This window comes from Psittacula echo (assembly GCF_963264785.1).
Source record: "Psittacula echo genome assembly, chromosome: 2".
Classification (NCBI taxonomy): domain Eukaryota; kingdom Metazoa; phylum Chordata; class Aves; order Psittaciformes; family Psittacidae; genus Psittacula; species Psittacula echo.
The window spans coordinates 96,892,145-96,913,486 of NC_137737.1; the positions used below are offsets into that span (position 1 = coordinate 96,892,145).

The 21,342-nt window shown below is 35.9% G+C and overlaps 1 protein-coding gene across 1 annotated transcript in view; it reads right to left on the reverse strand.

Annotated features, from left to right (window-relative positions):
- INVS (inversin) overlaps positions 1-21,342 on the reverse strand; it is an 81,469-nt gene that overhangs the window by 17,361 nt on the left and 42,766 nt on the right. The window contains exons 6-11 of the mRNA XM_080611111.1: positions 19,696-19,805; positions 15,583-15,754; positions 10,851-11,006; positions 9,039-9,268; positions 7,350-7,456; positions 3,715-3,927 (exon numbers count right to left, since the gene is read on the reverse strand). Of these exons, the coding sequence (XP_080467237.1) occupies positions 3,715-3,927; positions 7,350-7,456; positions 9,039-9,268; positions 10,851-11,006; positions 15,583-15,754; positions 19,696-19,805 (988 nt within the window). The remainder of the gene's footprint in view (positions 1-3,714; positions 3,928-7,349; positions 7,457-9,038; positions 9,269-10,850; positions 11,007-15,582; positions 15,755-19,695; positions 19,806-21,342) is intronic.

Genomic DNA, 21,342 nt, shown 5'->3' on the forward strand with positions numbered 1-21,342 from the left:
CAATTTAGCATGACGCTTGTTTTTAGAAGCGTAACTCTTTTGAATCACGACATGTTCAGCTTCTGTTCTACTACAATCTTTAACAGATAGTTCTTACTAAAAATGCTAAGAGACAGTTTCTGATCAGTTTTCCTGTTGATTGATTTTCCCAAATGTGTACAGCACTCCATTGTCCTTATCTAGCTACCTGTTTTTTCCTCAATCATTTCTCATACGTATTTTAACACCATTCATATTTCTAATTTAGTCTTCAATATGCTTACAGTCTTCTGCATTTTGATGTTTTCCACCCTAAGGGACTGGAGCACCTTTCATATGAGAAGAGGCTGAGAAAGCTGGGACTACGCGGCTTGGACAAGAGAAGTCTCTGGAGGGAATCTCATCTATGTCTGTAAATATCTGATGGGAGGGAACGAAGAACATGGAGCCAGACTGTTCTCAGTATCACCCACAGCAGGCAGTAAGCATAAATTAAAACTCATTAAATCCTACCTGAACACAAGAAAATACATTTTTTACTGTGAGGGTGGTCAAACACTGGAACAGGTTGCCCACAGAGGTTGCAGAGTCTCCATTTGCACAGACACTCAAAACATGACAGGACATGGTCCTGGGCAAGCTGCTTTAGCTGGCCCTTAATTCTCCAATCCCACCAGTCCTCCTAAAGTTTTTAAGGGTAACCATTTTAAGATTATATCACCCAATTTTCTAAACAACTCAGGATGAGTTTTATCAGGCTAAACTGACCTGAAAGCACCTCACTCATCCACTAATCTCTAAACTGTTGTTTCAGTATTTTATCCTGCATTGCTGCCCTTTGTTACTAGTGTGAATTCCACTTGCTAATAGGCATCATTTGACATTTAATGAAGACTGAAACAAAAAAGACATAGAACACTTCAGACTTCTTAGTATCAGTCATGGAGCAACCCTTTCTTTGCTCTTCCTTTTACAAGACGTGTGGTTTGGCCCTTTTTGAAGCTGGGTGCAACATTTGCTTCCCTCCAGTTATTGAGGACCCTTCTCTGGCCTCTGTGATCTTTCAAAGATGTCGGAAAGTGGCCTTTTAAGGACATTCATTAGTTCTCTCAGCACCGTTGGATGCAACCCATCTGGTTCCATGGACTTGTCTGGGCTGAGCTCTCTCAAGTGATCCCTGACTTAATCCTGATTTACAACTGGCAGCTCTTCTCCTTGAACCACTTCCCTAAGCACAGAGGCCTGGGAGACATTCTTGGTGAAGACTGAGAAAAAGAAAGCATTGAGTATTTCTGCCACACCTGTCTGTTGTCACTGAGTCACTTGCACCATTCAAGCAACAGGTTCACATTTTCTTTGCTCACCTTTTTAATATTAATCACCTTATTACCTGCTCACCTTATTACCTGTGACACCCCTTCAAAGCCTCAACTCCATTTTAGTTTTGGCTTTTCTGACACCATCCCTACATGCCCAAGCAATGTTTTCACATTCTTCCTTTGCAGCCCATCCCTGCTTTCACCTTCTGTATACTGCCCTTTTGCACTGAGCTCTATCACGGCTTCCCTGCTAACCCAAATTGGTCTCCTGATATGTCTGTTTGCTCAATGACGTAATAGTGTGCATGCTGTTTTGCCCTGAATCAATCTTCTTTTTATAAACTACCATTTCTTTGGCACAGGTTTGTTTAACACGGGTGAATATGTTCGTATAGAAATATTTCACAGGCATTTAATAGAGTCAATGTAACTTTACCAGAAAATAATACATATATGTGATGTTGGTTGACTTTTCCTTAAGGAAGAAAGCCCAACAGATTAAACCCATGCAGACTTAGGAACAATTTATATTAGTGAATCTCTCTAACATATTACAAACCAAGTTTTAAATACATGCACTGAAATAGTGTGTGTGGGGGGTGCTCAATCTAGGAGTTCACCAGCATTCTGGATTCCCACATATCATCTACTTTTATCTGGAGAGCAGATTTTTAAACATCAGTAGGGATATTAGATTTTTGTATGTAGCAACACCCTGGCCAATTCTAGCTGTGGAATGCACAGATGGGTAAGCAGAATGATGACAACATAATGTCCCTTCAGTTTATCATAGATCATAAAACTGCAATTAAATAAAATTTGTTATGTGACAACTTGATTTGCTTGTACACTCCAATTGTATTTTAATTCTATTTTTACGGTATTTGGTACACAGACTTTGTTTCTATTGTTTTCAAACAAATCAACAACAGCTTAGTAAGTTTCAGAAAGTACATCAGAAACTCACAAAGGAAAATAATTGTAAAACACCCCTAAATTTCCATGAGGCAATCCTTTTTCATTTTACCTTCTAAATGGGTAGCACAGATTCTTTTAAAAGTTACTGTCATCATAAAAAATAAAGCTACCTCATTTGGTAGTCCGTTTTGACCACACAGCAAGAAGCAGAGTTTTCCAAACTAAAAAGAAATACATAAGATACTGGGGATATTTTCGAAGGCAGCTTCTCCATGCATGGGTTTGACTTCTACTGACTTCAGCAAAAAACCAAATAGTAGGAGGGCTGCAAGTTACAGCTTTAGTATCTAAAGACTCTGCAAGTGATTAGTCAGATGAGATTTCAAGCTTTGGTTCTTTCTGGGCATTAAAAATTACTGAACAGTACAGTAGTAGCACTCAAGCCCAATGAAGGTCAAACTGGCCAGTTAGGCAAAACATCAAAATACAAAAATTGAAATAGAGCATAGTGCAGCTGACTTTGCCTATGATACACAGATGCAACAAACATATCTCTAGGTGCAATGATTATGTTGTGTGCTTATTCATATGACCTCTCTACAGAAATAATACTACAAAATCATGCAGAAATATTTTCAGACTGATATGTTTTTTTATTCTGGAATCAGATTTCATCATGAGAAACCAGGTGCTAATTTGTTCTTCTTCATATAATATTCTTGAAGGATAAAACCAGAGCAATTGAAGTATTTTGATGATCATTTATGTACCTTCTGATTTTAGAATTTCACCACTTTACTACCATCACCTCATGTAAACAGGGTAGAAACTTAGTCAGAACCTACACTCTTACAAGTAACTATTTCAATTGTATATGTTAGTTATCTAGAATCTAATATAATGATTTCATGGTAACTCTCTAATTCAAGAGCAGAAATTGTAAGTGCAGAGAATGATACTGCCAAAACAGAAGTTGCAAATAAAATCCGGGAGTTAAGTTTGCTAGCAAAGCACAACTTCTCATGTGAAACAGTAAGTCAAGCCTTATTAAACCGGGCTTTTCTTGCTTGTTTCTTTTTTTTTCTTCATTTAATTATTAATTTCTTTTCAAAATTGATATAAAATACTTCATAGGTCAACAACTATTTCCATTACCTTAGAGTGATAAATGTTTTCCAAGCCTTTTTATCACCATACAAAATATCAAGTAAAGATTTGTGGATGCTAACTTGCTACTTTCTCAGGTTTTGATATTTTGTCCTGTTCTTCTATACTATATAAAGCTTGTTATTTAATCTGGGATTATCTGAAAAATAATTTCCATCTATAGGTGTATGGAAAAAAAATCCATTATATGCCATCTATCATCTACAGTTTCATAAACTTCACTCAAAGGAACAAGAGCTGCTGATGAGTAACAGACAAAATCATACACTGATATACACAAACTCATGACAAATATCTATTTGCTGGAGTAGATTTCAAGTCTCAGACTTACTTGGCGGCAGCATCTTTTCTCAGCTGTTCATGTTTCATTAGAAGATTCTTCCTCTCTTGAAAAGCCTTTCTAACTTTGTATCCTTTGTAGACAGCTTGAATTTTGAAAGCAGCAATGTCCTGTATGGCAGCTATAGACAGAGCCCCATGTTCTAACATGAACTGAATCACTTCGTGGTGCTCACCAAGCAAGGCATAATCAAGTGGAGTATATCTAAAAAACAAGCAAAACAAGACAAACCCACAACTATTATCAGTGAACTAGCATTCTAACCATAATGTGCATTTACTTAATCCTCATTTCATAATAAGGGATTTTCTAGTATGAAGACAAATTAAACAATGGTTTTTGAATCTGTCTTCATCTGTTTAACACAGGCTGCTTTACTAAATTTTTAATACTTTTTTTCCTGTCTTACTCATTCTACACACTGTGATTATGTTTAAGGCTTACTTTAGTCTTCTAATATAAAAAGGGGGGAGGGGAGGAGGCAGACTACATGCTGTGTTGGATCAAAATCCTCCAAAGCCCAACACATAGCATTAACTGCTTTAGGCAAGCAATCTTACAAAGGTGTTATTGAGGTTCTTGTAGAGAAATATAACCTAAACAAAATGCAAGTTAAAACATTTTTTGTATTACTCCTATATGAATTTCAGTTCTAGAGATTTACTGTCAAATCTGGCTTAGCTTCTATAAGAATGACTGAGGACCGACCAAGCAGAAAGACCACTAGGAAGCCTTAAGTCTATTTTCAAATGGATACAGGTGCTAAACATATTAAATACTTTGGTTTTTAATAGTGTCGAAGATGCCTAATCCCTTTTAAAAATAATTCCCAAATTTCCCATTGTCACCACAGGAAAAAAAATCTACACACCTCCCTCACCAACACCGAAACATCAGGCAAAGACATTTAGTGACTGAAAGTTATCAGTCACAGACCATAATCAAGACCAAATAATACAAGACTATCAAATAGCAAGCGTCAATGCATGCAACTGTGAAAATTAGGGCTCCTCTTGATGGTAACTTGCTAGGACGCAATGCTGGTAAGCAAAGAAAACCAGACAGAAAGCAGAATTGGACTTGCCACGCAGCAATGATTTGATGGAAGGATTAACGGTATCTGAACTAAAGTGCCTGAAAGAATAAAGGCAATGACATAACATGAAGATTTGTATGTCAAGGTGTGCTGCTGATAGCATTTAAAGAGATACAGATTTTTGATAACTGAAGAATGGGAGCTTCAGAAGGGACCTCCTTTCAGAAAACCACATTTTAAAATTATAGCCAGTTTTGAAAATTTTAATTAAAGACACAAAAGATACTAAAATAAACTTTACCCACATGCTACTAAGCATGTGTGTGCCAGGACAATGTATTATATTACGGATCCCAGTCACAGAATCACAGAACAGCTAGGGCTAGAAAGAACCTTAAGATCACCAAGTTCCAACCCCCCGCCATGGGCAGGGACACCTCACACTAGACCATGTCACCCAAGACTCTGTTCAACCTGGCCTTGAACACTGCCAGGGATGGAGCATTTATCACTTATAAAGACTGTATTTTTAAACATAGATTCTCTAACCCCATTGTAGCTAACTCTGAAAGCAAAAAAATTACTCAAATCAAATCTGACTATGGGTTTGTATGACTGGACACCTTCCATTCAAGGCTGCTCACATGTGCTCCTTACAACCAGCCATTGCTCTGCTGTCTCAGTTCAAAGCCTGTTATGAATTTTCTTTTCCACTGGTTATCTCTAAAGCAGACAGCTTTTTAATCAAGCTTGGTTGACAGGAAAACATGCAAAGAAGACATCAGCCAACAGCTGTTATATACGTAATTTGGCATGTAGTTGGTCAAGCAGTAGCTAACCTGTCATGCGCCCTGGATGCCAAGTTGGATTATGAAATAAATTTGCCAAGAACAACAAACCTACCACTCTACAGACTGGCACTTGATTGCATATCTGCAAGCAAGTGGGCAGCTTAAAATCCTAGATGCAATCTCAGCTCCATCTTTTCCGAAAACTACTTAGTTTTAACTACTATGTTGGAATTTTGAACAGGTATCTCATCTTGCACTCTAAGAAAGTGAAGAATGGAAGCTTCTTTCTATAGGTATATTTGAAAAACATTACTATCTGGTAAAATTGTTACTGATTAAAAACCAATTTCATTAAATTACAGATGAACCATATCTATGAGGTTATTTTTACTCCCTCTTACAACACTCATCTTGATTTTTCCATTTTCCAAGCGTCCGATCTCTTAAAAATGAAACAAGAATTTGTAGATGCTTATTAAGAGTCAACTGTGCATTTCTTACATACAATATATATATATTTATTATATTTAAAGACTCATCTAGAAATATTTGGGATCTGTTTTGTTCTGCACGTGGAATAGTGCTTAAGGACTGACATTTGGAATACTGCTAGTTATATCTTGAATAATGTAAGTTTATATGTAAAAACATATAACACCAGAAGGGAAACAAAAATAGATACTAACTGAATGACTATAGTAAAACCACAGCTAAGGTCTTTTCCTGACATTTGAACATCATTAGAACATTTCTACAAAGTGAGGAAAATAGCAGCCTCCTTTCTGGCAAAATAGTGGCCTTTAATCTTACTTAAGAAAAGTAATTTAATTACAACTGTTTATTTAATTTTCTATCAAAAATAACTAAAGAGACCATTGGCACTACATAATTAGGAACTACTTATACTTTAATTTGTGTTTCTCAATAAAAAAAATAAGAATAGAAAAGGAAGAGAAATCTCAGTGGTTTAGAGTAGAGAACAAAAGAGAAATGATGGAGGAACAAAGCAATTAAAACTGGGATAAGTATGGAAGACTCAAATTTAGCACTAAAATATAGGGGTTTAAAGTCCTTAAGTTATTTAAAATGTTGAAATATTCACATTTATCTGGCATACTGATCATAATTTTATTTATAATTATGAGGGGGTCATCTACTCTAAAAAAGGCATTATACATTTCTGCTAATAGTAATTATCTTCACAGTCAGGTGACTAATTCGAACTCCACAACCAAAATCACTTTTAAAAAACTATTATTTATATGTCAATGAAAGACAAAGAGATGCAAATGTACTGTCTCTTTATGATTACAGGAGGACTTTTTTTTTTTTTAAACTAGGCCTTCAGCATACAGTTCACCACCAGGTAATCTGTAATCACTATTTTAAAATGTAACATTTCTCACATTTTCTTTCTCCTCACTATATTCCTACCAAATAGAAAAATTCCAGTCTACTCCAACACCAGCAGAAATGCCTTATCCATCTTTTGTCTGCACATATCCACTGTCAACTTTATATAAATTAAAAAGATCTTTAATATTTCAAAAAAGACTAGAGTGAGTAAATACTCATAGAAATCTCTCTAAGTTCAAAGTTTGAAAGTGTACACAGTTGAAGTTGAAATGCCTTACTTAAAGAAGAGATTTTCACATTAGAAAAGCTGCTGACAATGAAGACTGCAGCACTCCTTTTAGACACAAGATCATGATTCTCTGGTAATATCTGAACACTTAACATTTAAACCACTACGCAGCACTTTAACTAAACTCAAAATAATGCAATCAGACAAGTAATACCTCTCCTCGCTGTTCTCCATATGATTAGGGAAAGCATCAAAACCAAGCAGCAACTTTATAGCATCAAGGTAGCCATTGTTACAGAGCCAGTGCAAAGCAGTTCTTCCCTGTAAACAATAGAACAGAACAAAAATAAATGTTGTCCCCAAACTCTATCATGCCACAATAAAAGTTGTAAATCATACTGTAATTCAATGCTTTTCTGGACATGAAGGACAAAGTGATTTTTCTAAATAAACTTTCCCGTTAAAATAAAAGAATACAACACTTAAAAATTTAGTAATCTTTTTTTTAAAAAAACAAGATTACAACACTTGTGCTCTTCCACATAAAACAGCTGAAAAACAGGATTAGGAGACTAGCTCTAGAGTCAATTTCTTTGCAGCTATGTCACCCAGGTCTGAAGCAGCTCTCATCAACTCTTGTAGTTCAGACTGTTTTCTAAACTGCTCCAAAATACTGTGACAAGACTGAAAGAATTACTACAGAATTCAAAATCAGATGAAGCTTAAGGAGAAAAAGGCTCCAGCTGTGCTTTCAAAACGAGCTTGATTTCACAAGTCTAATTTCTCTCACATGAAGCAAGTCCAACTCTCAAGCTGCACTTGATAAGTCAGGTCATATATAACCACTTTTGGGACTGGGATCACAGAACCACAATAGGACTACCTCAAGTTCTGTTGATATCAACAAAACATAGATATTTCACTTCACTTTCAGGCCATATCTCCTGTCTGCATCTTGCTTTTCTGAACTCCAAATGCAGGAAATAAGGCGTGGTACCGCAGAAGAACATGAAGACATTCTGAGTTCAGTGCTAGCAAGCTGCCCCCCTGAGCCCCAAGGGCTGAAGAGCATGCTGCTGTGCCTTTGTGAAAGAGGTGGAGCTGATGTGCTTAGCTGTACTCAAGCTGATGCCATACACAGCTGGCAGCAAAATCTCCCCAGCATGCTCTGTAGATCTCATAATAAAAAAACCACTTCTGCGTTACCTGGAATTACCCATGCCTTAACAATGAATAGCTACAGAAAAGTTTAACAAATTGGGTGAAATTATTTTGACTGATAAAGTTCTACTGACTTCTGAGAAATTATGTCATATAACAAAGAAAACTGTTACATGTTGCACAATTATTCTGGCTCCTAATTTCACTTACTGCTTGAATAATGGCACAAAAGAGCACGTACACTAATCAGCATTCTTTTTTTTTCCTGGAAGAGTGATACCTGTGTGGATACTTATGTGGATAAGTAATGGAAGCAGTTCTTGTGCAATTTTACTGGTAATATCTTACTTCCTTTATGCTGAAGAAACACATTGCAGGACATAAAATCACATTCCCACATCAGCTGTTAATAAGGAACAATAGAGAAATCAAGAAATCAGATGATTGATTCCTCATAAGCTCACATTTTGATGAGGAAAAGTCAAAAGTGAGATGGAAAAATATGAATCTCCAATTCCTGCTGCATATAAAAATTCTGCTTTTCATTCAAAATTTTAGAAGTGAAGCCATAGGGAAAATTACATCAGGATATATTTCCTTTTGGATGTATTTCCTTTTATGACAAACAGCAGCAAAGATGCTTCTATGTCCCGGAAAAGAGAATTCCCTTGAATAAAAGCAAAACGTTTTTATTTATGATTATCCTAAAGTTAATTAAACAGCTTACTGAATAACAACATACCTCTTTATCTTGAATATTTGGATCTGCATTGTTTTCCAGCAAGACTACCATGCAGTTAATGTAGCCTCCGTAAGCAGCACACTGCAGAGGTGTTCTACCTGCATAATCTTGCACGTTAGGGTTGATTTTATTTTCTATCAAGATTTGGCACACATCAGCATTTCCTCCCAGGGCTGCCCAGTGAAGGGGTGAATGGCCATCTTGGTCAACCAAATCTACTCTTGCCCCTCCTATAACAACAAATACATTTTTGAACATAAAAAGAGAATACTTTTGAATGCAAAGAAAATAAGTAAGTTATGTTCAACTAAACTTATCTGGTAAACTGTCAATTCAGAGAAAGATTTCTGAAAGTAACTTCAACTTTGTTACTCAAACCTTAAAACTTAAATCAAAATTAAACATTGTTTCAGTAAGGATCAGGAGTCAAACTTCCTTACAAGCTTCTGAGTATCATCTCAGATGCATTAGAATCTTCAGATTTGTCAAATGCATTTGAAAAAACTAGCCTATATTAATTTTCAGTGAAACTATTATCTATAAAATCACTTCTGAAGATTAGACTTCAGATGAAAAATTTTAAATCTGTAAAACAGACAAAATACAGTGTAAGAATGGCTTTCGAAAAAAGCTTCATTTTTTAAAATTCAAGCATGCCAAGACTCTTCTATGCAGACAATTAATTTCTTTACGAGTACTTGTAAGATGAAAAAACTCCATACAAAACAGAATTCCACTAATACAAAAACTTGAATCAACCAGCAACAACTGTCTGTATCATAAAATATTTAATTAAACATAACTCAGATTCTGATAACCAAACTTCTTTCATCCACATCAGCTAAATGGCATAGGGGGTGGGAGGAAGAGCTCAACAAGGGGTTAAAATATGGCCAGGGAAGATTTTCGGTAAGAAAGGTTGGTGGACAGAAAATTTGTATCTTCTTATTAGACTGGATACTTCAACTGTCCCTAAATGGGATAATATCTGATGGAGAAGGAAGACTGCTTCCAGCTACTCGGAACATTTCTGTGAAGCTAAAATGACATTATTTTGCATCTAAGATACCCCTGTTCTTTCACGATACTTCTTACACTTCACCAGAGTTCCTACAATTATCTCAAACTGCGTACATTGTTAAATCTTATTTTTGCCTACAAATAAAATATCACATATAAAATGCAACCAGAGGAAAATATTAATTCTGAAATCATATAATTGAGTTGGAAGAGACCTTTTAAGGTCATGTAGTCCAACCCCCTGCAATGAATAGGGACGTCTTCAGCTAGATTAGGTAGTTCAACTAGAGCGGTCCAGTCTGACTTTGAACGTTTCCAGGGAATGACTAAGGTTTTTTGATGGCTACTCTCATTAAAAAAAATAAAGATTCATTTAAATAGTCAAAAAGTCTTCAAAGAAGCCTAAAAATGCTTTCTAAAAATGAAACAGAAGAAAACTTAATTTGGTTTTGTTTACTGGAGAGAAAAAAAAAAGGACAGAGAAGCAATGAATTGCTAGGGGAAGAGGCAGTCTGAGACACTAGAATGTACTTGAAAAGGCTGGAGCAGAAAAGAGCTGTGAAAAGAACTATCCCAACTTTGAGTTTTATATTTTAACACTTCAAGCCTTTTTGCATAACACTCTGATAATCTTTTACAGCGTTGTTTCATAAAGGGTACTTAGAGACAAAACCTGCTTTAGGGAAGTAATTTTCTACCCCCGTCTCTTGCTTAGCTACACTGTTTATGCCCCAGTTCCACAGAAAGTAGCACCAGAACTCTGACCAGGTTTGTAAATTCCTGACAGCTGACCTCTAATGAGTGTCTGTATCACTTCTTTGTGTCCCATCTCACAGGCTCGGAAAAGTGGAGTGTGTTTCATGACATCCAAAGCATCCACATGTGCGTTATGTTCCAACAGCAATTTCACTGTGCTGACATGGCCAGAAAGGGCAGCAGCATGTAAGGCTGAAAGAATAAAGTAGTAGGAAAAACAAGTCACAATGCCATGAGCTCTGGATATTCGCAACTAGAGCAGTCAAAATTAATTTCAAGCATTTTGGTAGAAAAAGTGCTTTGCAACCACAAGAAAGTGAAGAATCATAACAAGGGATCACTAACCATATTTTGTTGCCATATAAGCAATAAGCAGAACTGCCAGCCCTGAAACATGTGTCTAACTTAACACGAATACGCATTTTAACTTTAAAACCATCAAAACTGGCTTACAAAGAGGATTTGTGGAAGGTTAGCAGCTTCTGATTAAGAGAACATAACATGACCTACTTTTATCTCTCTTTTGTGGCATTTCTTACATCACCCTGATGAAGATGAAACTGCCCATTGCCAGTGAAAGGAAGCTTTCATTATTTCTTCAATGCTTTCCTAAAAATACCTTTCTTATTTCTCTCAAATAAGCAAAGCTGTGTCAGTTAAGGCTAACTCCAGAGTACTACTCAGCTGTTCCTGCCGCCCCCCCTTTTTTTCTGTTTTCAGAATTAGAGAAAATTTTACACAAAATTATGTAGCCAGGCCATAACATCTCGCACAGTATCTGCAGCTCCCTGTTTTCTTCAGGAAAAATAAACAGATGATAGAAAACCAGATACTGCATTTTGTCTCATCCCTACAATTTATGAATCCTGTTTGCATAAAAACTATGCAAGTTGATTCTGCAGACTCCTACTCTTCCATAGTTTTCTTTGCCCTCTCATAACTTTACCTCTGAGGTCTAAAGTATCTAAAGTAGCCCTGTGTTATTGGTTGGTTTGGACTCAGTCACTTACAGACTTCACTGAGTCCAAACCAACAAATAACACAGCTATTTTAGATACACTAGACCTCAGAGGTAAACATGTGGTGTCCTATAACTGAAGTTGCTATTGCCTCACACAGCATCTGTCAGCTGGAGTTGAGGAAAATGTTGAAATGCCAGTCTGACCAGTACACGGTTCTTTCTTGAGGAAAGGAGGATTACACACATGGAGAACACATATATTGGTGATTTCACTTACAATTTGATTTCAAAATGCTTTGGATTATTTCCTGTAGTCAGCAACTGAATCAGATCATCTACATTTTCATACTGCCTTACATGTAGAATATTTCACAGATGACAAAATCAAAATAATTCAGCATGAAAATACAGAACAGTGCAATTCATATATGTGTATATAGTAAAATGAAACCAAATTTCCCCATGAAATTTCACAAATATCAATCTTTGCTGAGAATTCAGCCTGCTTAAGCAAGCAAAATGTGAGGCTGTAAACAGTACCTACATGCCTCTACTTGTTTAATGTTAAAATAGGCAGGGGCAGAATCCAGCAGAGGCATTATACAGAAAGGCACACAATGAAGGCCAATGCTAGAAGGAATTGCTTCTTGAACCATGGCCAGAATATCAAAACAGTCAGGCTTTTTGTATTTGCCAGCTAATGGTATCAGCCTCACACAGCTTCTGAAACAGTAACAGAGCATAAGCTGTTACACAGGCACTACTAAAATGCACAGGTTGTTCACACTGTCCATGAATCAAATCCAGCTGAAATGTGTTTCCTTAAAACACACATTCTCAAAATTAGTGATAGTAACTGGAATTGTGATTCAGACAAATGAGGCACTTCCTACAAGAACTGGGGTCACAGCCAGAGACGTGTGGAGAAGTGCTGCCTTAATAATTGAAATCCTGCCTTTAAGATGACACTGATGTTTAACTGTTATATATCCAGCTAAAAAGCAAAGTGCACTTATCACACTAATGAAAAATATCTGTAAGCAGCAAAATCTGCAGTAGTGATGCAAGTGGGTGGCTATCAGTAGAAATTTGACAAGAATGAGGTTCCCTGCCGTGCCGTACATTTGGATGTGCCTGGTTTTCATGGTCTGACCTCACAGTAAACTCTAGGTTCTGTTTTTTGTACTGCATTTCTTATGAAACCAAAGGCAGTAAACCACTCCATCAGATGACACATGGGGTGTGTATAACAATGCAATAGAAAAAGAGCTGCTGTGTCAGCTTGGCCAGTTCTTCCCCCCATCACTCATTCTGACGCAGGCATCTTGTTTCGCACTTTGTGCTCAATATTTTCTTGTAAGCCAAATTTTCTGTGATGGAGTCACAGTGACTGAAGAGATTCTTCAGCCAGCTGGTCACAATAGGCCCTTTGTTAAGCCGACAGACAGAGCCCTCTCCATTGTACGCAGTGACGGCAGAACTATAAAGCTGCCCCTGTAATGCTCCTGCAGCGCTGATCTCCGAGAAGAAGGAAATTCCTTTCCCTTGGTGTCATTCTCCTACACAATACAGAGAGTCTCCATGTTCTAGCAGAGCTGAATGGAGAGCTTGCTCTTTTTAAGTAAATGCAAAAGGCTGTGTTAATGCAACATTATAACTGAGCTTAACTGAGTTGGCACACAAAAGTCAGAAAAACACAGCCTTGAACTCTCCGCAGCAACTGTATCCCAGGCAGGGTGGCATCTATGCTATTTTCTATTAATGCATAGTTTCCCGTCGGAATACAACACTTTTTCCCTCACCAAAACTTGGAAATGATTAAGAACCTTTGGAAAAAAACCCAAAAAACAACCCAGGTCTGAAATCAGAGAGTGATTTACTTGTGGGCTTCCTTTCAAGTTTTACAGCTCACTATAATACAGCCCATGCTACTGCACATCCTTGCACAATGGTAAAGTTCAGACTGCTCGACAGCAGGCGATGAAAAGCATAGGTCCCCACTTTAAGACTATTAGTGTGTTCTGTACCAGAGCAGTTTCAAGTAATGAAAAATCCATTCATTTCCTTGGATTAAAAGCCCTACAACAAAATCAAGATTAGAAGGTGATTACACATCACTGCTATGAAAGGTTTAAGACTGAAAGATAATAAACCCAACCACCTGAATTATTCAAGCATGAAATCTACACCTGAGTAATTTCAGAAACACAGTATGTGATACCGTCTGCAAAGAAGAAAACCCTTTGCAAGGAGGTTTTGCACAGTGACTACAACATTGCAGTGCCTTAAGTTCTGAAAACAATACTGTGAGGTATTTAAAAGTGAACTGATAAAAGACAAAATAAGACTAAAACTGAAGAGTACGTAGTCTGTAAAACCATCAGACATGAAGATTGAGATTTTATTTGTTGCACTTTTTTAACCTCAAGAATTACAAACTATCATAACTTGGAAAACCTGGTATTTTTGTGTGTTAATCTGTAATGAAAGCAAGAATTTAGATAGTTAAATAGAATTATACGGTAACTGTACTTGGCTTTTGGTGTAAAGATCCACCATACGAAAGTAATATTCATACATACTATCTTTCAAGTCCTGAACAATGCAACCCTGATATTGTGCTTCTTTACCACTTGTATGTTATTTGAAGCATGGTCTGAAAAGAGAAAAGTTGTTAAACCTGTATCCTTGTTTTTTGGTTGGGGTAGATCTACAGTGCAAGTTCCTTAGATCTAAGCATGCACCTTAGGCTAGTTTGGGTGTGTGTACAGCCAAAAGACAATGCTTAGTATACTTAAAACAAATGTAGTAAAATTTATACAAACAAACACTGAAATATACATTCTTGTTTGTTTAAAATAACATAGTTTTCTTCACAGGAGAAATGCCCTCTACTGTATTATTCATGGGTGTGTGCTCTAGCAGCTTGGCTATCACCTTACTACTTATTATACCTAAGTATTTGTTTCTGCAGTTAACTTCTAAATTTGTGACCTGGCTGTGACTGCCATAGGGTGGTTCATAACCTCAGAGCTTACCCTTGCAGCCCCCTGCTACCAAACCCCTTCAATTTATGCCCAGTATATTCACATTCTTGTGTTTTTTCTTCAGATATCATCAGCACATTATACAGCTCCCCTGCTTATACCTGTATTTCCAACACTGTTGAATACCCTTTAACACTTGTCTCTGACAGAACCGTTACTCTATTTTTGTTGAAAGTACTACATAGGTACAATAGGTGCTGCATACCTATCTTTTGCTTAGAGCAGGTAATGGGATGATAAATTTGGAGGATATCAAATTTAATCTCGTCTGGACAACAGAACTGCAATAGATCTAATCTAATCTAATGACGCTACCTTTATAAATAACTATGGTACTTATGATTCTCATTACAATAATTTAGTCACTTCACTAGCTAGTTTGCTCTATATTGTTTCAAAGTATTTATTAATTTACAAATACATTTTTTAACAGGCATTTTCAGGAAGGGCTTTTTATACAATTATATTTAATTTTATTCTCCAAAATACCGGGCAGCTCTTTCTTTCCAAGGATTACAGGTCTAACTAAATAGCAGCATAGGGATACATTTCTTCTTCTTGCTATGTTTCAAATTAACTGGTTTATTTCTTTCCCACCAAAAAGCAAAGAAGTGACTTTCACACATAATGAAACTAATGCAGAAATATTTTTAGGATGAAGGCAGAAATCCGGAAGAGATTAATACAGTTTCTAACAATGTTTTTTATTTGGTGGAAATCACACTAACCTAAAACATCCTGTTTCTGTAAAATATCTTACCTGTGCCAGCGTATTTGTCTGTCATATTGATATCAATATCCAATTTTAAAGTCAGCATAGTCCTAATGACATCATCACTGCCTTTGCCAGCTGCCCACATGAAGGATGTTCTTCCCTCAAGATCTGAGTCATCTTTTACAGAAGGGTGTTTCAAAAATACTTCAACTGTTTCCTGAAAAGACATACTATTGAAATTAACATTAAAAGGAATCTGTAACAACAAGAAACTATTTAGCTGCTGATGAAGCAAATCAAAGCTTCATTTTTCCTTTTTATGCTTATACAAAGTTAACAGCTCAACAGGAGCACTGTACTGTCTGCTATGCTGTTTTCCTCATCAGTGATATAATGCATGCTTAACTATGACCTTATTTCATACTTTTTTTTCTTTAGCATCAGATATCATGTGTTCATCATAAGGAAGTAAAAGACACTGCAGTCGCTGCGAAGAAAGCAATGGGAAAAATATTATCAGCTTATCAAAGCATTACTCTAATACTATGATGCTAAAATAATGGTTCTCCTGACACATTCTTTTGCTCCAGTTCTAAAGATGACTGCACATAGAAATATTTTGGTTTGCTAATAATAATAATAATAAATGTTGGAGGCAACAGAGCTATATTTCCTAATATTTAATAACATCAACAGATTACAAATTGCTGAAATATCAAAATAATTTTTAAATGTTCTCTTTTAAAGAAAATCTTTACATCAGAGTCCAGGTTTTCCACTATAACTGTTACACTAACATACTTAAAATTTAAATCAAGGCAAAATAATTATTTCTTCAAGTGCTGTGTTCAGATTAAGCTCTTAGTCCACTTGTTTAACCTGCTGTTAAATTCTTAGTAAGCCACACAGGAAGGGACGGGAATCACAACTGGTAGAAAAAGAATTAGGGGAAGATTTTCCCTTTCCTGTCTAATGCCTTACAAAGGCTGTGTAGTTAACAGCCGGTAAACATCTCTTAAGAGCCACTGATAGGCTTGCGAACAAAAGCTGAAAAAAAGTGGGTTTCATTGTTTTATTTTTCTATTTTAGTATAAACATTATTTTATCCTTTTCATTGTGTGACCCAAAAATAGCTCTATCACTGCTCTGGATAGGATGAGAACTCCTTGGCTCTAATGAATCAAATCCTTATAATCACAAAGGTGTTTAAATGTCCAAGTCCTATTGATTAGTTTGGATTTTTATTTTAACTACTATTTTTTATTTCATTCCTCGAAAGAAACAGGAAATTTCTCTCTTACGTCAATGTGATCTAAGATACTAACAGCTTCATGAATTTGGGTCTGAAGTCTGAATTATCTAATAGTGTCATCTTAACTATCCATTTACTGTAAAAAGGTCCCCCAGAAATAATGAGGAATGGAAGCATTAAGCCTTCCAAACAAACCAGCATGTGTATATAGCTTTGTGTATTCACACTGACCATCACTACCCCTCAGACACAAATGGTTACTCATTAGGCCAGCAACTCAGCACCCTACCAGTACTCTGCACTGCTTGAAATGCTGCAAGTGAAAAGATGTACGAAGACTGGACCTTTTCAATACTAAGGTACACATCCTAAAAACATAAATAAGTAATTTTATTTTTCCACTAAGATTTAGCAAGATTTCTTTCAATCACTCTTTCTTTCTAGAGTTTTTAATGGGAGAAAGTGGAAGAAAATCCCATGGTGAGTTATTTTCAAAAATAAAGTTATCACAAATTGAAAACAAAATGAAAATAAATTAGAACAGGATGGTTAAGAAATTATAAAACCAGAAGTATTAATCAGTTTAATTCTACATGCATTCTGTCATGATAAAATACATGTATTTTATTTCTATTAAACAACTGGAGAAAACAAAAACAATAAAGCTGAAAAACAACAGTAAAGGAGAGAAGTAAACATGGATCATTTCATTCTGTGCTATTAAGAAGCTCTGAAAAATACTTTTCCTTAGGTAATAATTTGGGGTAAGTTAGTCTTAGCGAACAAGTTCCTCACATAAATCAAGTGCTGGCTAAATCTCCTCGGTCTTTAAACACCTAAAATGTCATATTAGAGTAAGTAAACCACATTAAAAACAGAGCAAAGAATAAGATATCGAGTTAAGGAAAAACTGAAAGCAAAGCAAATATTTATAATAAACACAAAAGAGCAACTTTCTTTTTCTTGTTAGGGACTAAGAAACATCACATTTTAACTGAGAAACTGCCTATGCAAACTTGGGCAGACTGAAGAGAACAACTTGACTCTCAAACAATAAATATATAAATGCTACTGCCAAAACATGGATGTGTCTCCACTCCGTTGTTTGACTATGTACATGGAATGCAGTGGTGGGAATTACTCAAGGATTTGTATGTAACTGAGAAAAAAAAAGCAAATAGTGATGCTCAGAAACAATCGGAGTAATAAGAGAGCAGCTTTAGACACAATTTGAGCACGCATAGACAGGGGCTTTTGGATATATCACCAGCTAAAAGAAGCTTGCAGATGCAAATGGGACTCTCCTGCCTGATTCTTCATGTAAGATGGGAAACACTACATTCATTGTTAGTTCACAAGACTATAAAGAATGTCTGATTCCATCACCTACTCTATTTCCCCACAAAATCCTAAATGATATCATAGTTTGGTTTGCTGGTAGGATCAAAAGGCAGCAACATAGTATTTCATACAGCTGAATCAAGCCCAGAGAAAGAAAGCCAGTATGAAAAATCATTTTTTAGGAATGTAACAATATAGAAAAAAAAAAAAAATAAAAAGCATGTGGAGATAATCACCAGATTTTAAATAAAAACATTTGTTCTTTCCCATGAGTCTGACTCAAACTAGAAAGAAGGGCTTTTAAACATCAGAGTTTTAGGCATATGAGTCAGACTTAAACTGTGCATACCACATAATGGAAAATAATAAGCATCAATTAAAACAATCCCTAAAAATGTGTAAATTATATACACAGATATGCTCCAATAAGAGTCTCAATTTAAAAATATTTGTTTGATCTTTCTAAGACAACTTCTGAAAAATCCCCATTAAAACTCCAAAACTCACTCTCACAAGGAAAGAGAAGTTGGCAGCTGTGGTATTAATATACATTGGTTAGTTCTCTCTTTCAATAGTACTTCTGGATTTGTTAACTTGAATGATTCCAAGGGCATCGAAATATTACTTGTCTTATGGAAATTAACGTGGGCATGCAAGAAAGATCCAAATCAGTATCCCTGTTAAGAAAATGCTGCACTATGTGCTCCGTAACTATATTAATTAGGCACTAAACAACCCTTTTTGTAAAGGGTTATGAGTAACAAAACTTAGATACAAGTTCTCAACTTACTATGCATAGCATAACTCAACTATGAGAGGCAGAGCAGCATGAAAAAAGCCTTTGTAAGTTCTAGTGCTTGAGAACTACTCCTTTAATAGCATCTATGACCAGCAATCATTAAACTGGTTTTATACTTAGCTTTACTGTATCTGACCTTGCTTTGGAAAAAAAATGGCAATTCTAGGAAAATATAAGAATTTAGGCTGAGAAACCAATTTTCTTTGTTGTCTAAATTTTAAAATATCTTAAAAATACTAAAAACTTAAAAAAAAACCTTTTCAAAAATATAGTGCTCATGGAGAACTGCGACAATAGGTACTCTGCTTTGAGAGACAACGGCTCATTCATAATAGCAAATATTCATAAGTTAATCACTTTGAAGACAAGACTGGTTTGACTGGTACTGAAGCAGCTGTGCAATTCCCCATACAAGTGATCTTACTCCAGATACTTATAGATTTTTCTATAATGAGCCTTAAAAAGTGAAAGCACTGTAAAATAGTAGGTGCCATTCTGCTTTCTACTGAAGTACCTAAATTATTATTGTGTGTTCTGATGAAAACATATAGACCAAAGGGCCTCTCTTTTTACAGCAATTTAGGTTTTTAAAATGTGGTTTTAATAGTTTGAAATTAACCACATTTATATCACATAGCATAGGAAAACTCTGAATTAAGCTTGTGCAGACAACACCGTGTCTATAGGAAACAACTTAAACAGTTTGCTACCTTGCAAGTATTTCAGCAAAATATATTTACTTCACATTAGGGTATGTGATACTTACAGCAAAGTTGCTCTGTGCTGCATAATGTAGGGGTGTTGCACCTTGACTATCAGATGGGATAGTTCCAAACTTATTTCTTTCTAGTAAGAGATTGACAATCTGTGCATGACCTGAAATAATATAATAAAACCCCACAGGTATTGAATCCTCAAGTTAAACACTTCCCTATTAAAAGAAAAAGAAAACACAAAACAACAACCACAAACAACAACCAAAAAAAACAAAGCAAAAGAAAATGAACAGACTTTGAGATCTATCTAGGTAGAGCACCCAGTATCTAACCTAAAAACAGAACCCTGAAAATTATTCATGATTTACTGATCAGAAGTTCCCCATGGGCTTTGCCACCTAGAGATCGTGTCAAGTTCACAAAGGACTCTGGAGGTCTTGGCACATCTTCCCCTGTTATTCCACATTGATCAGACAATCCATTTTTCCAACAGACAAAACTTCTGTCTCAAATACAATCAATTTCAAGAAACCAATAAATTTTGCTTCTTGGACTGAACCAAGTGATAATGACTATTTATTTGGAAGAATGATCCTATGACACTCAAAAGGTTTCACCATTTCTCTGTAAAAATTCAATATCCCTCCTTGAATGCAAATGCAAATCTGAGCACACTCTTTTTTTTTTTCTTTAAATAAACATAATCAAACTACATGTATATTGTCACCAGAGTTACAGTAACTCGCTCCAGTGAGCAATTTGATTCTTTTATTGGCGTTCTTTGTCTACAGAGTCCCAAAGGGTCATGGGGATGAAGCCTGTTAAAAGGGAAAAGAAAGTGTTTGAAGATTCTTTCTTTTTATCCATGGTGGTACACGGTAGTTATTTTTTTTCCTCCTGCACACAGGAGAATGGAAAATAGGACATTAATTTTCCAAATAATTTTATTTTTGTGCCTGTCATTTTGAGTTGCATTTCCCTGTATTTAGATTATTTATATTTTATCAGGGTTTTACCTGTTTTGCACAGATGCAGTTTTGTAACCTGTAAAACCCAACCATACAAAATTCACATATGTAATTTACACAGCCTGTAAGTGTCTGGATAGCAATCTGAACAGAAAAAAAACTTAATCTGAATAAAACTTCTTGTCAGATCTGATTAGACTGTCATAATGTGTCTGATGGAGAGCTTGTACTAGGAGTAGAAGTGCCAGCTCTGCCATTCTCTTGTTGTTCACTTGTGCTGGTAATTTGCGTTGTTCACTTGTGGTTTCTTTTTGGGAATCTTTTTAAGTCACTTGTCTATTTTGTGAAGGGTATTTTGGGTAAAACTAGATAATATAATACATAAATCCACTTAACTGGACACACATAAACTACAATACATTGCAATAAGCTGAAAGCAAACAAATGACTGATGATGCCACTGCCAAGCCCTCCACATCATGAAGGACTCACTTCCCTCAGGCACCTCGCAAACCCTATGACCATCTTACATGCACCAGTGAGTGTGCTGGTATCAATCCATATATTAAACATTTGTAAAGTTTTCTTATTTTTCAGATAAAATTAATACAAACAGAAGTTCTGATATTTTCTTCATGCACTCCAATGGACTGTCTTGCATACACACTGGGATGTGCATACTCCACTTCAGACACCACTGCTCTGAAGTACCAGTTGTTTTGGTTTTTT